General features: G+C 44.4%; 1 protein-coding gene across 1 annotated transcript in view; it reads right to left on the bottom strand.

Moving 5' to 3' along the window:
- Nucleotides 1-8,139: 8,139 nt before the first annotated feature.
- The window catches only part of CCDC60 (coiled-coil domain containing 60), a 163,212-nt gene continuing 157,489 nt past the window's right edge, over nt 8,140-13,862 (bottom strand). Inside the window, exons 12-14 of the mRNA XM_043557728.1 lie at nt 12,242-12,373; nt 10,275-10,464; nt 8,140-8,547 (exon numbers count right to left, since the gene is read on the bottom strand). Of these exons, the coding sequence (XP_043413663.1) occupies nt 8,446-8,547; nt 10,275-10,464; nt 12,242-12,373 (424 nt within the window). The 3' untranslated portion in view covers nt 8,140-8,445. The remainder of the gene's footprint in view (nt 8,548-10,274; nt 10,465-12,241; nt 12,374-13,862) is intronic.

The following is a 13,862-nucleotide window of genomic DNA, read 5'->3' as shown; positions in this document are numbered from 1 at the left end:
CTTCTCTCTTAACCATCATGCTATAGGGCCATCATTTAACCCTTCTGCATTTAAGCCTTCTGCATCTAATTCTGGGGGATAGGGTCTAGATGTCTCTATTTTTATAACTCTGGCATCTCACATGTGGCCTGCCACAGGTGGGTGCTTGAGCTCAAGTAGATGACGAGATCTCACCTGGTTCAAATGCTCCATGAACATCAGTGAGCTGCCCCTTCCCACCTCCCACCCACCAAAGTTTTGCTTTCCCTCCCCTTAACTCCTTTCTTCCAGTTGTCTCCAGGACTTGTTTTTCAATTAGTGTGAATCATTCCCTACCTTCACATACCTGTTCCCATGAACACCTTCTTCAAATCAGTGTGAAATTGAAAATTTGCCCCAATTTCCAGTGTTTCTTTTTCACCTCTGTTCCTAGATTTGTGGGACTTTGGGAAAGAAGGTGCCTCATAAAGCACCTTATACAGTATCATGTCCTCCAGCCTCCAATTCTTGGTGAGAAGAATTTCACATTCTTGCTACGAGTTTAAATCTTCAGAAAAGGTTTTGGCATTGTTAATTTCTCTATTTGGAAGACCTGTTGCCTTTTTGTGGAGCCCCAAATAACAAATCTGGATTCTCCCTGGCACGAGGGCACATTGCTTAAAAGAGTCAAAGACTTTCTCTGAAATTTGTGAAGAAGGGCATTGTCATTCAAATTGCCACTGAAAGAGCAGATGTTGGTTAAGCGAGAAGAATGATAATGCTAATTCGCCTAGTTCTCATAACTGAGTGTTTTTAGTTGTAAATAACAGAAAACCCAGACTCAACTATTGAAATAATGAGAGGCTGTATCATCTCATCTCACATTGCAAAAGTCCAAACTAACCTAATTCTCTTGGCTCTGCCCTCTCTTGGCAGTAAGATGCCTGCACAATTCTGGACCTATGTGATAACCTCCAGGGGGAGGAAAGACTGTTTTCCCCATGTGTCTGTCATTCAGGAGAAAGAGAAACCTTTTTCAGAAGCCTCCTTTTGCAACTCATTGGTAAAACTCATGGGTCACATGATCATTTATAAATCAATCCTGGCATGGGGAATGAGATTACCAGTATAGATTTAGACCGATCAGGGTTTACCCTGATTCACATGGGGAGGAGGGGTAGACACCTGTACAAAATTAGGACCCCTTTAGCAAAAGAAGACCGGGAGCTGGCTGTTGGGTAGCATTAATAGTAATGGATATAGTCCCAAAGGGCAAGTGAGGAAGACTTTTCATGGGAACACAGAAGATGGACTGGGAAAAGGATGGAAGGAGGGTATTAAGTGATGGGAGAGCCTCTGCTGTTCAATAGTAATCTTGTCCCAAGCTTTGAAAGTATCTTTTTGTCACTTTTAAAAGTCTGAGGTAAATGGAATGCCTCGGCTCTACTCTCCCTAACATGGTGAGTCATGGTAGTAGACGTGTTTGTGCTGGTTTTGCTTCAGTACACTAAGCTTCTGGTTTATTTCTTATACCATTAGTCCCCAGCTTTGTCAGGATGGGTAGTTTTGATTTGGCATATCTGCCACCTCATGGACATCCATATTTCCCAGAAGGCAGTAAATATCTGAGGATCCTTCATGAAGCTGACCCTGATGATGGCTTTTCTCACAGTCATCCATGCGTCCATCTGCTCCTCCACCCAGCCATCCATCTACCCATTTATCTACTCATCTCTCCATCCATTCATCCATCATTCATACATTCATTCATTCGTCCAGCCATTTATCTATCGATCCATCCATTCACCCAACCATCCATCTACTCATCCATCCATCCATCCATCATTCATTCATTCATTCATCCACTCAATCATCCATATACCTATCTATCTACCCAACCATCCACCCATCTAACCATCCATCCATCTAACCATCCTTCTGTCCATCCATCCACCCAACCATCCATCCATCCAGTTGATGCCAGGAGTCCTAAGAAAGGTGCTGGGGATATATTGATGAATAAAGCAGATTCAGTCCTTGCCTTCATGGACCTAAGTCTAGCTGGGGAGACAGACAATAAACAAGCAAATAAACAAACAGAAATTTGGGGAGCTATTTTGACACTAGAGCTGAAAGGACGTTAGGACGCTGTCCCCCACAGTGTGAGCGAATGTGGCTCCTGTGCTCAGTCTCCCAGGCTAGTGAGGTGAAGAAAGCTCGAGAATCAGAAAGCCAGGTCCATGTCTCAAGTTACTGGGTATGTCCTGTCTTTGAAATGTGAGTAAGACCTGCTTTGCACATCTCAGAGGATTGCTTTGAAGATCATAGGGTATTAATGGATATGAACATCCTTTGACAGATGTAAATTTTTTTTTTTTTAATTTATCACTAAAGCTGTGGCTCTGCCCCCATGGAAAGGTGACCAATATGAATCCCAACACAAAAGCCTCTATATAAGTAGAGAGGCAGTGAAATATAGCGAAAACAATATTGCAAAATCTCAAGACAACGAGGATTTGAACTCGGGATCCATTGCTTGAAAGTATGTGACTTAGGCAAGCCACTTTACTTTGCTGAGTCTCCACTTTTTTCATCTGTAAAATGAGAGTAAACACAATAATGCCAACCTCCTAGGGTGATGACAAGGATTCAACCAGTGAATGAATAGGAATTAATGATATAATGTCTGGCCTAGTCAGTCAGAAAATTATCCCTTTTATTAAATTTTTACTCTGCCTCATCTGTATATGGCTTCCCCTGGCTACCTCTGGGACTCAAAACAGGGGAGGACACTCAACCTCAGCCATGCAGAGTGAGACTCAAGGACTGAAATGAGTGGTTTGGATAAAGAGGGAAATGTTGTGGGAGTGGTTTTATTTTTTATTTGTTTAAAGTCTATTTGTTTCGAGAGACAGAGAGTGAGCAAGGAAAGGGCAGCAAGAGGGAGAGAGAGAATCCCAAGCAGGCTCTGCACTATCAATGATGAGCCCAATGTAGGTCTCAAACTCACAAGCAACGAGATCATGACCTGAACCAAAATCAAGAGTTGGATGTTTAACTGGTGCCCCGTGGGAGTGGTTTTAAAGTTAGCTTAGGCTTTCATTCCAGGATTTCTAGTTGGTCATATCTTTTGGTCCAGGTCCTTCCTGATCTGGGATCCATGAAAAATGTCAAGACAGGATGGTGATGACAGTGCAACTCTTGGTTTCCATGGTACGAAACTCCATGGTAGGAAACTCTCCTCCTTCATATGAAGTAGGAAGATAATGAAGTGAGATCACCACCAAGATAAATGAATGCAAAAGTTTGTATATAAGGCTCACTATTTGCGTTAAAAATTAAAAAAAGGATATTCACCCAAATTATGTAGCTTTGAGCAAGTTCCTCAACTTTTCTGCACCCCAGTTTCCTCTACTGTAAATATCAGAGTGATACTGAGAGCTGCTCTCAGGATAACTAAGATTAACATGCAAGGCACTTAGAACTATACCTGGAGTACAGTAAGCACACAATAAGTGCTACATTTTAATTTATTTATTTTTGGCTTGTATATGCACAGAGTAACTCTGGAAGATACACAAGCTACTAGGTATGGTGAGGTTGCCTTTCTAGATGGTAGTGGGGTCTGAGGTCTGGAGGGGAAAGAAGTACTATTTAGCATATGTCCTTTTGTGGTGTTAGAATTTTTAACGCATGCATACATTCCTTTTCCCCATTTCCTTTAAAAAATAATGTTTATTTATTTTTGAGAGAGAGAGAAAGAAAGAGAGCGAGCCTGAGCAGGGGAGGGGCAGAGAGAGAGGGAGACACGGAACCTGAAGCAGGCTCCAGGCTCTGAGCTGTCAGCACAAAGCCTGACCTGGGGCTCGAACTCACGCACCGTGAGATCATGACCTGAGCTGAAGTCAGATGCTTACCTGACTGAGCCACCCAGGCGCCCCCACTTTCCCCATTTCCTAAAGGAAATGTAAGATTCCCTAACTATTGTGAATAGTGCAAAAGAACCTTTTGTCTACATATTTACCATATTATTTTCACCAGCTCTCCCTGTGCCAGGTTTTTTTAATTTTAATTTTTTTTAACGTTTATTTATTTTTGAGACAGAGAGACAGAGCATGAACGGGGGAGGGTCAGAGAGAGAGGGAGACACAGAATCTGAAACAGGCTCCAGGCTCTGAGCTGTCAGCACAGAGCCCGACGCGGGGCTCGAACTCACGGACCGCGAGATCATGACCTGAGCCGAAGTCGGCCACTTAACCGACTGAGCCACCCAGGTGCCCCTCCCCGTCTCAGGTTTTAGGGAAAACTAGAAAATTCCCTTTCTTCCTTCAGTTTACGCTCTAACAGGGGTCAGTAAATTATAGCCTGCGGCCCAAATCTCGGTGTACTCTGTTTTATACGACCTCCAGTATAAGAATGGTTTTTATATTTTTAAAGGGCTACACATATAAAAAGAATATGCAACAGATATTTACTCTCTGCTCCTTTACAGAAAAAGCTTCTGTGAGGGCACATATGGTTTTTAAAACTCTCAGGATAGCCACCCAGGTGGCCTGATCAGAGCAGCAGGACAGTGGATCCTGGTCACCTGGCAGACGCTTGACGCATAGTAGGTGCTTAATTATGATTCTGATGAAGATGCTCACAGCAAAACTTATTTCTCCCTGTGGCTCTTCTTTGAGCCTATGATCTGGGAGGTGATGTATTCTTTCCTCCTAGTCCCCAGTCTATCCTAGCTGTCAAATGCCTTTGTTGTTTGAGTAAATACTCCTTGTCTAAGCAGAATGGTCTTGTTACTCTTAATGCTTGCCTTCTTCCTTTTTGGCAGAGGGTTCTGTTCCGCTGACTAGCATGATGGGAGCGTAATGTTGATACCGACCACTAGATGGAGCTACAGCTCTGAGAACTAGGCTCAGAAAGCCGCCAGCAGGAGGGCCCAGTGTCTTGTGATTTTCGGCATCTCCCCTGCCCAAAACAGATATGTTCGGGACTTGGCTCCTCCACTTACCGGCTGTGTGATTGTTGGCAGATGACTTTAAGGTTTGGTATCTTTACTATCCTTACTTGTAAAATGTGGATTAGAACAATGCCCACCTAAGAGCGACGCTGTGAACATCAGCTCAGCTATTACTGGAGTATGTTTTCTTATTTGCACACTGTGGAATGCGCTGCAGCTGTAAATAAATACAATGCCAGGAAGTCCTGCCAGTAAAGCTGTTTCTTTGGTATTTCAAAAGCAAGATAACTTTTGTGACCCCCTCGTCTCATATGGTGAGGACTGGGGTCAGAGAGGGCAGTGGTGGAGGTCGGGAGGGAATTCAGAGTCAGCAGGACACTTTTGGGAGGCTCGATTTCATCGTCTCTAGAGCAGGTGAGCCTGGCCTTGCAGAATCGTGAAGATGAAATGAGATAATCCATGTCAGGTGTTTTCCACGGTGTCTGCAACAAAGCAGTCCCTCAGTCAATGCTAGGTTGTGAGTGGGTTGCTTGATGCTCTTGTCCATCTGTCCTCAAGGCCTTCTGTGTCTTCTCCTCTCCTAACCTCTCCTCCCACTTCCTGCTTTAGCCATCAGGGCCCATGCGATGTTGATGTCATATTTCTATCTCCACTGCATCCTCTCTCCTGAGTTTCAGATCCTTCCACTTGATATTCCCACTCAATATGCTCAAAACAGAACATTCAGAACTTTCTTTTCTTCCTTTCCTCCTGGTACATTAAAGGCACCATCCTCCACGCGGAGATCTAAGCTGGAAAGCCAGACATGATTCCTGACACTCTGCCTTCTGCCTGCTTGTCACTCACCACACCAGGTTCTGTTGATTCTTTTAAAGAGACTTTCATTCCCCACTGCCATTGCTCTCCCTGCAATCACTGTGACAGCCTTATCTTAGCTCCCTGCTTTCTGCCTTGCACTTACACGGTAGCCTTTTCTTTTTTCCTGAATACAAATCTGATTATTCCCCTGCTCAGAATCCTTCTGTGGCTCCCTATTGCCAGGAGGTTGGTCTTAACCTCATAACATGGCCTAGAAAGCATCTCCAAATTTGTCTGTACCTCCCTCCAGTTTCCCTCCTCCATCTCCCTGCCCTGTCAACCTGATCTTACAGTTTAGTCAGACCTTGTTATTTTAGTTTCTCAAATGACATCAATTTTCTTTTTGCCTCTAGGCCACTGTGCACGCTCTTCTCTGTACCTGGAACATTCTTCCCTCCCTCCTTACCTTTCTCTACCTGGATCCCACTCATCTTACAGGTATAATCACCTTCTCTAGAAAACCTTTCCTGACATCTCAAGTATGAGTTGAGACCCACTCCCTCCTACCACCCCCAGCCCTATGTCCCCTGGGATGTTCTTGTACTTGCTTTAATTGAGCACCATTGTGCTGATTCTCTAGCGTAATTAAATGTCACCTGACGTTTGAGAGATGTATGAGATATTTATCAATTTGGCAGAGTCCCATCCCCTGTCTAGTGGGGGACCAAATGTACATACAGGATTTCTGTAAATCTAGAGAGCTTATGGAATAGTAGTCTGTTTCTGACTTTCTGCTCCTACTAAACTCTTTACTGTGTTCATTTCTGAGTCCCTCAAGCCCTTTCTTTACCCCCAGGTAGACCCAGATGTAGAACATAGCCTTTCTTCCTATTTCCTCAAAACATCACTCACAGATGGCACTTGAGTGTGTGATAGAAATGACTGAAGATCCAAGGTGATACAGTGGAGGGGGTTGGTTTGGTTGGTAGTTCTTGGCCAGCCCCACCTTGCGGACTTTTCCCTGGTTGGTTTTCTCCCTAGTTTCCTTCTCACTCTGTTACTCAGCCCTCTTCCCTTCTTCCTCTTTTTTCCTCCCTTGGTTCCTCTCCTTTATTCTCTCCTCTCCCTCACCTAAATTCCTGTTTAATACAAAGAGGTTTGGAATCTCTTAACTTCGCGGACTTCTTATAGGCAGTGTCTCAACTTTGCACCTCATGGCTTGTCAAGGTATCATGTTAACAAAGGATGTCAGTGTGAAGAGATGTGTGATGCTATGCAATCCCTATGCCCATCCCATTGCCTATGCAATCCCATTGCCGATCCCATTTGACTTGTCTGTCTCCATGTAACATCCAAGACAGAAGGCACCTTGTTTGCTTTGGTCATTGCTGTATCTTCAGAACCTAGAACTTGGTTGATGCATATTGGACTCTCAGTAAACATTCTTTGAATGAATGAGTAAATGATTGACTAGGTGAACAGAAAAAAAAAGATGTTGCTTACACTGAAAAATAGTTCTGGTTCCACACTCCTCCCTCCCTTCCAGATCATCATGAAGAGATGTGGAGGGCCAGCCTATGTGAGTGCTCTGCCAATCTGGGAATAAGAGCAAATCAAGTCCAGTTGTTTAATCATTAATCAGCTGGGCCATCAGTGAGAGTTAAAATGACTACAGGTTCTATAACTTAGTGAGAATACAGGTAAGCATAAGACTAAAGTGAGAAAAGAGGTAAAATGGTGATGAGTCCATACACAATTTGAGATGACAGGAAGTTGAGCTTCCTTATGCAAGCAAGAGCACCAGAAATATATGAGGACTATTAAGGTGGAGATTTTCTTGCACACCATTTGCCTTGTTGGGGAATGAATGCCCTATCCATCCATCCATCCATCCTCCCATCCATCCACCCATCCATTCATCTACCCACCTACCCCACTATCCATCTGTTGCCTATACTTAATGTTGAGAAATACGCTGTAGCTCCAATGGTGGTAAATGGGGACAACATAACCATTCCCTACTTAACCAAGTTATTGTGAGAATTTAAATGATATTATCAGGCAGAGGCACCTGGGTGGCTCGGTTGAGCATCTGACTTCAGCTCAGGTCATGATCTCATGGTCCGTGAGCTCAAGCCCTGCATCAGGCTTGCTGCTGTCAGCTCAGAGCCTGGAGCCTGCTTTGGATTCTGTGTCTCCCTTTCTTTTTCCACCCCTCCCCCACTTTGGAGCATTCCCTCTCGCTCTCTCAAAAATAAATAAACATTAAAAAACAGAAATGATATTATCAGGCAATAAAATTTCACCCAACACTGGGGGCCTATTGCATAATGAAAGCTCAATAAATGGTAACTGTGGTCATTATTAGGATCTGAATATCACACCCAAATTCCACAGCTCCAACTCTTTCCCAGCCAGACACCAAATATTCAGCTCCATTTTATTAGCCAGAATTTGAGGAAGAGGAGTAAGGTAAAGGAATTTGGAGAGGGAGTGGGTAGAGTCAGACTGGACCAATGAGGAACAGACACTGGGAGTTTGAGGCGGGGTGTGAGGTTCAGAGGAGTTTCCACCTGGGAGTATCTCCCTCTAGAATGTTGCCGGAAGTCAGTCTCATATATTCTAGTGAGTATCCATGAGAGTAGATAGGAAGGAAGAACCCGGATAGGAAGCAAGGATACTGTGTAGTCTAGTCCTCCTCCACTGGGACAGCTGGTTGACCCAGGCCCAGTCTATGTCCGGAGACTGTGGGATCGGATGGGGATATTGATCCGGTTCTGCAGCCAGTTGATATAATCCTCTTGAGACATATGAATGATGTGTTCACGTACAAACTGTGGGGAAAACACAGTGGCAACCTGAGATTTGGTCTGAAAGCTAGACTCCCTTTCCTGCCCCACCTCCAAGATCCTAGAATATGTGTGATTGAGGTTGGTGGCTCCAGGATACCTTTAACCATGCACATACTCATAATGCCTGGAGCATCGTGATGGGGGTTGTTCTCTCAAGAAAAGAACACCTTTCCAGCTTCCTGGTTCATCAGACTAAGCCCCTTTTTCTCACTGTTGACCCAGAGAAATTTGGGGAGAGCAGGAAAACCCAGCTGTCTGCATTTTTCTTTCTGTCTTACTTTAATATCTTTTTAAAAAGTCATTTGTCCTTATACTTTTTTTGGTTTGTAGCCTTCTTTGAGAACTGATGATAACTTGCTTCCAGGAAAGGTTTAAGATACAAAATGTAGAATTTCATATAGGCTCTAGGATTAAGAGACCCCCACATTCTGTGATGTTCTCACTGGGAGAGGAACATGCTAAATTTTACTAGCATGTTCACCTCATGCTCACCTCAGAGAATGGGGGAGCATCCATACCCCCTTTATCTTATCCACTCAGAGATTGCCTCTTCTATACCCCCATAGCTGGCAGGTGGAAAGTGGACCCCATAATTGGCAAGTGGGGAGTGGAGAGTTACCCTCGAGTTAGTTTTGGACTGGCCTACCAGTCCTTCCTGAAAGAGCTTCACAAGATGTGGGGAGTAGAGTCTGGACCTAGGGATTTGTCCACAGGGTTATCCCCCATCCCTGGACTCCTCACCTTGCACCCACATATAATCACCCAGGTCAGCCTGTGGGAGCGCCAGTCTGGCATGAAAACACCCAGAGGACTGAGAATTCCACCACTAGAGTCCCATCTTTATCTTGAGACATTGAAAGCCCTGTGAAAATGTACATATGCCATGGGGTGAAATTAAGGAAGTCACTCTGTTAATCTCTATTAATACCTTAGGATGGAATCCCTCCCTCTCCTCCTATTTGCTGATAGCTTTTGATGCCCTAGGAATGTCTAGAGTGGGTAGTGATGATAAACTATCATTAAAAACCATTCAGTGGCTTCCCTGCAGCCTCAAGATGAAGACTTAAATCCTTAACTTGACTTTCAAAAGTCTGCACAGACTGAGCAGTCCCCTTATATCCTTGCACCTCCTTGCTTACTTCCTCCCCAACCTATTTATTGACTGCCTAGGAGTCCCTCACACAAGTCAAGTTCTGTTTCAGCTTAAAAGTCACCTTCCCCACTCATCCTAGTTAAGATAGGTCCGCTGTACATTTACCTTAAACCAGTGCTCCTTAAACTTTATTGTGCATACATATCACCTGGGATCTCATTTACATGTAGGTTCTACATTGGTTTAAAGCCCGAGATTCCAGATTTCTAATAAGCACACAGGTGAGGTCTATGCTGCTGTTTCACGGGCCAGATTTAGAGTGCTTCTTCTTAAGATCGCCAGTTCCTTTATTCATGTGTCCATTTACTGATGTGTCTCCAAAGCCTCCAAGTTTCCCCAGGGGGCACCATTTACATAGACTATAATGTCCCCTGGATTTGAAACCACCAAGGTCATGTGATAATCCCTCGCCTGTTAGATGATGAGCTCCGTGAAGGCAGAGACCTTATGTCTTTTTAATTGTGTGCGCAGCACTTAAATGGTGCCTGGATGTTGAGAGATGACTGAATGAGGACACTGGAGGCACAGTGAGGACGGGAAAGGACACAGTAGTTACCTCAATAGCCACAGCGATGTCCGGAGAGCACAGTTCCCAGATTCTCAGGTCTTGTAGCACTTTCAGGAGGACATGGGGCCTGATCCTGAGGTCTAGGTTTTCCCCAAACTTCTGTAGTTTCGCCAGGATCTTTTTGGCAGGGCGGAAATTCTTCAGATCTTTGGGGAGTTTGGACAGCAGATCAAAGTACCTTCAATTCCCAATCCCAAGAAGAGAGAGCCAGTTAGGAACCTGCTGGGGGGTGGGTCTGAGTATCTTAGAGCTTCCACCCCCACTTTCTGTTTCTGCCACTCATGTAATATCTCCAGGGCAGCACGTCTTCACCTGGGAGGCTTGCCTCCAACCGAAATGTAAACAGCCCACAGATCAGGCAAGTCTTTTTATTTTTTTAGGGGTAGTAAAAGCTGGAGCATGATTTGCATCTCATTAAAAAAACAAATTAAGGACATGCTTTAAAGCATTTATGATTTTTCTATCAAGCAGACAATGTGAAAAGCTAGAAGGAAGGAAGGGGCACTGAGATTTTGGATGCTTCTCTTTTGAGGGCTAATCAGGCCAGGAGGACATGGGCATATCTGTGGGATACCTGCCAGGATGCAAGGGGCTCTTAAACACAAGATGGAAGAGGAGGAGGGGGAGGGGGAAAAGGGAGGAGGAGGGAGAGGAGGAAGGGGAAGTGTGTGTGTATTTTCTATGTCTCTGATAGTGAGTAAGCTTGGACCACAGCTTTGTGTGTTTCAGCGGGTTTAGAAAACATTTCTGAATGCTGCAGCAGTCTGAGGGTAGTTTGGTAATCCATTCTTGAGATGGTGGGAACAAGGTAGATTCCTACCTGGAGGTGGTTCAGGTGTGACCAGGGTTTAAGGCAGGAGACGGCATCTCTTTAAAAAAAAAAAGGTGGGGCACCTGGGTGGCTCAGTCGGTTAAGCGTCCAGCTTCAGCTCAGGTCATGAACTCACAGTTCATGAGTTCCAGCCCGTGTCAGGCTCTGTGCTGACAGCTCAGAGCCTGGAGCCTGTGTCTCCCTCTCTCTGCCTCTCCCCGCCCCTGTTCACACTCTGCTTTCTCTCTCTCTCAAAAATAAATAAACATTAAAAATTTTTTTAAAAAAGAAAAAACGCCCCCCCCCATATAGATGAATCAATTGTAGAGAAATTTGAAGAAGAAACTGATCATTTACCGTGGACTTTGGGCTACTTGTATTGCTTTGTATTTTATATTTTGTGGTATAGATTCATATATTTATTTGTGTCTCCTTGTAAGTTCCCATTCTACATTATTAAAATCATGGAAAGGATCCTGGGTACATGCTTAGACTTTCTCATCTTACTCTGAGATCTTGATTTACTCACCCTGCCATGATGGGGTGCATGGCAGACTCTAATTCTGTATCTTAGATGAGCATAGAGACTGGGGTCAGACAGGGGTTTAAATCTTTAGGTTTCCTTGTTTGCAAAGTGGGTATTAATATGTAACTTTCAGGATTTTTGTGGGGAATAAAATAAATAAGGTAGGAAAATTTCTTAGGTTAGTGTCTGCCACCCAGTAACTGCTCAGTCCATGTTGTTTTTTCTTGTATTTATATTATAACCCCATGCTGGGGCACAGTGTTTCTAGGATATGCCTTCCTGGTTTTATATCCTTAAAGGGTCAACTTATTTGCAGAATGTAGGGATTGCCCCATAAACCTCACAATCTGTAGGAATTTTCATGTGGTTTGCCTCATCTGCCTTTTCCAAGAGGCTGGCAAATTAGTCCATATTTGATAGTCTGATCCAGACCGAAAATAAATATGGAGAATACAGTTGTTGGATTGTCTGTGGTTCAGGAACTGAGGGGTTCTTGCCTGACAGCCTGTCTATGGCCAAGAATTGTCTTGATCAAATGTGATTTTCCAACAACAGCCCCTTTCCCCTTCCCTCTTCCCCCTGTCAAAGACCATCTTATCTGACTCCGGGGATCTTTACCAGTGGTCTGCAATTTCTTCTGCATCTCCTTTTATCATGGAGACTTGATGCCTCATTTTTGCTATATCCTTTTTAAAATCGGAGACAAAGACAAAAGAATGGAACTTCTGGAGACCTCTCTCTTCTTGGCGCCTGCATCACAGGATGTATGAAAAAGAGGAATATCAGACCCCCTTCTTCTTTATCCATCCCAGTTGCCCTTTGAGATCTGACTTAAACACCTTTTCTCTATGAAGTCCTCAGCCCTCTCACTCTTCAGTTTACAACGTGGCGAAGGCCACAAGATGACACAGCTCTCTCCAAGGTCCTGAAACGCTCTTTTCTTGCGAAACCCAGTCACCTTTTATCATTCTCTCCCTACTTTATATTGTATTTACACAGCTTTCTAATCTGTAAAATGGAAGATAATAATGGTCCTAGCTCTCAGAGGTGAGGATTAAGTGATACAATGTGTGCGAAGTGCGGAGCTTAGTGCCGGATGCACAGTAGGTGTTTAACTCAGGTTGGTTCCTCTCTTCCCCACTCCTCTTACTGTTTTGGGCATATGCCCTAGCTCTCTAAGGAGACTTTGCATTGTAACTATAACCAGTGCATTCACCTATATATGACTTTCAATGGCTTTTCGTTTTACTTGGAATAAGGTTCCCTGAGTAACTTGCCCTCTAAGGCTCTGGATTATTCAGTCTCTACAGCATTTTCCAGCTCAGCATTTTATGCTTTAGCTCATGAACAAAGTTCTGAGATAAAGTTCAACCTCTATAGCTGGGCTAGCAAGACCTTTTATGATCTGGCCTCTGTCTCTCTGGTTACCTTGAAAGCAACCTGAACCCCAGCCACACCTGACTAATGGCAGTTCCTGGTCCCCTGTGCCCCTTCTGGCCTTTGAGACTTTGCTGTTGCTTTTCCCAGGAGCTCCTGTCCCTCCTTCCCACTTTGCGTGTGACTCTCTGTGTTCAAATTCCATCTTTACTACTTAGCCACTGGGTGACCTTGTCTTGACAAGACATTTCTGAGCCCACTTTTCTCATCCATAAAATGGGTCTAATAATAGCACCTATTTCCTAGGATTGTTGTAAGGACTCAGTGATGAATACAAAGCTCGTGGGTACATATCAGGTGCTCTGGAAATCTCACCAATTTTTATGAAACAGAAGATGTTGTTTCCTCCAGGAAGGCATTTCCGATTGCTGCCTCAAGCTAGGCAAGACATCCTTCCCCTGTGTTCCCTTAGCCCCCTGCTCACTCTCATGTTGGCTGTCATCAGCCTGTCTGGTCATTGTCTGGTTACTTGTCTGGATTCTTCACTAGCCTGGGGGCTCCCAGAAGGCGGAGACAAGTCATCTCTGAAACGGTGGCCCTGAACCCTAACGCCTCCATACTGAAAGGGTGGTAGAGCACAGGGTGACCGTGCAACTTTCATCGAATGGATGAGTTCATTGGGGGTGAATGGTCACCGCAGTCAAGGGGTAGGCTGGGAAGGAAGACAGTTACTGGGTTGTCAGCATAGGAAAGAGAGGCTTCCAGTAGCCCACCGGTGCTCTTAAAATCAAGTTCCAAGTCTTAAGTGTGGCATTCATGGCTGTGCATAATGCAGTTCTCACTCCCCACTTCTCTCTCTGCA

The sequence above is a fragment of the Prionailurus bengalensis genome, chromosome D3 (assembly GCF_016509475.1).
Source record: "Prionailurus bengalensis isolate Pbe53 chromosome D3, Fcat_Pben_1.1_paternal_pri, whole genome shotgun sequence".
NCBI lineage: Eukaryota > Metazoa > Chordata > Mammalia > Carnivora > Felidae > Prionailurus > Prionailurus bengalensis.
This window is presented reverse-complemented; position numbering and strand designations above follow the sequence as displayed.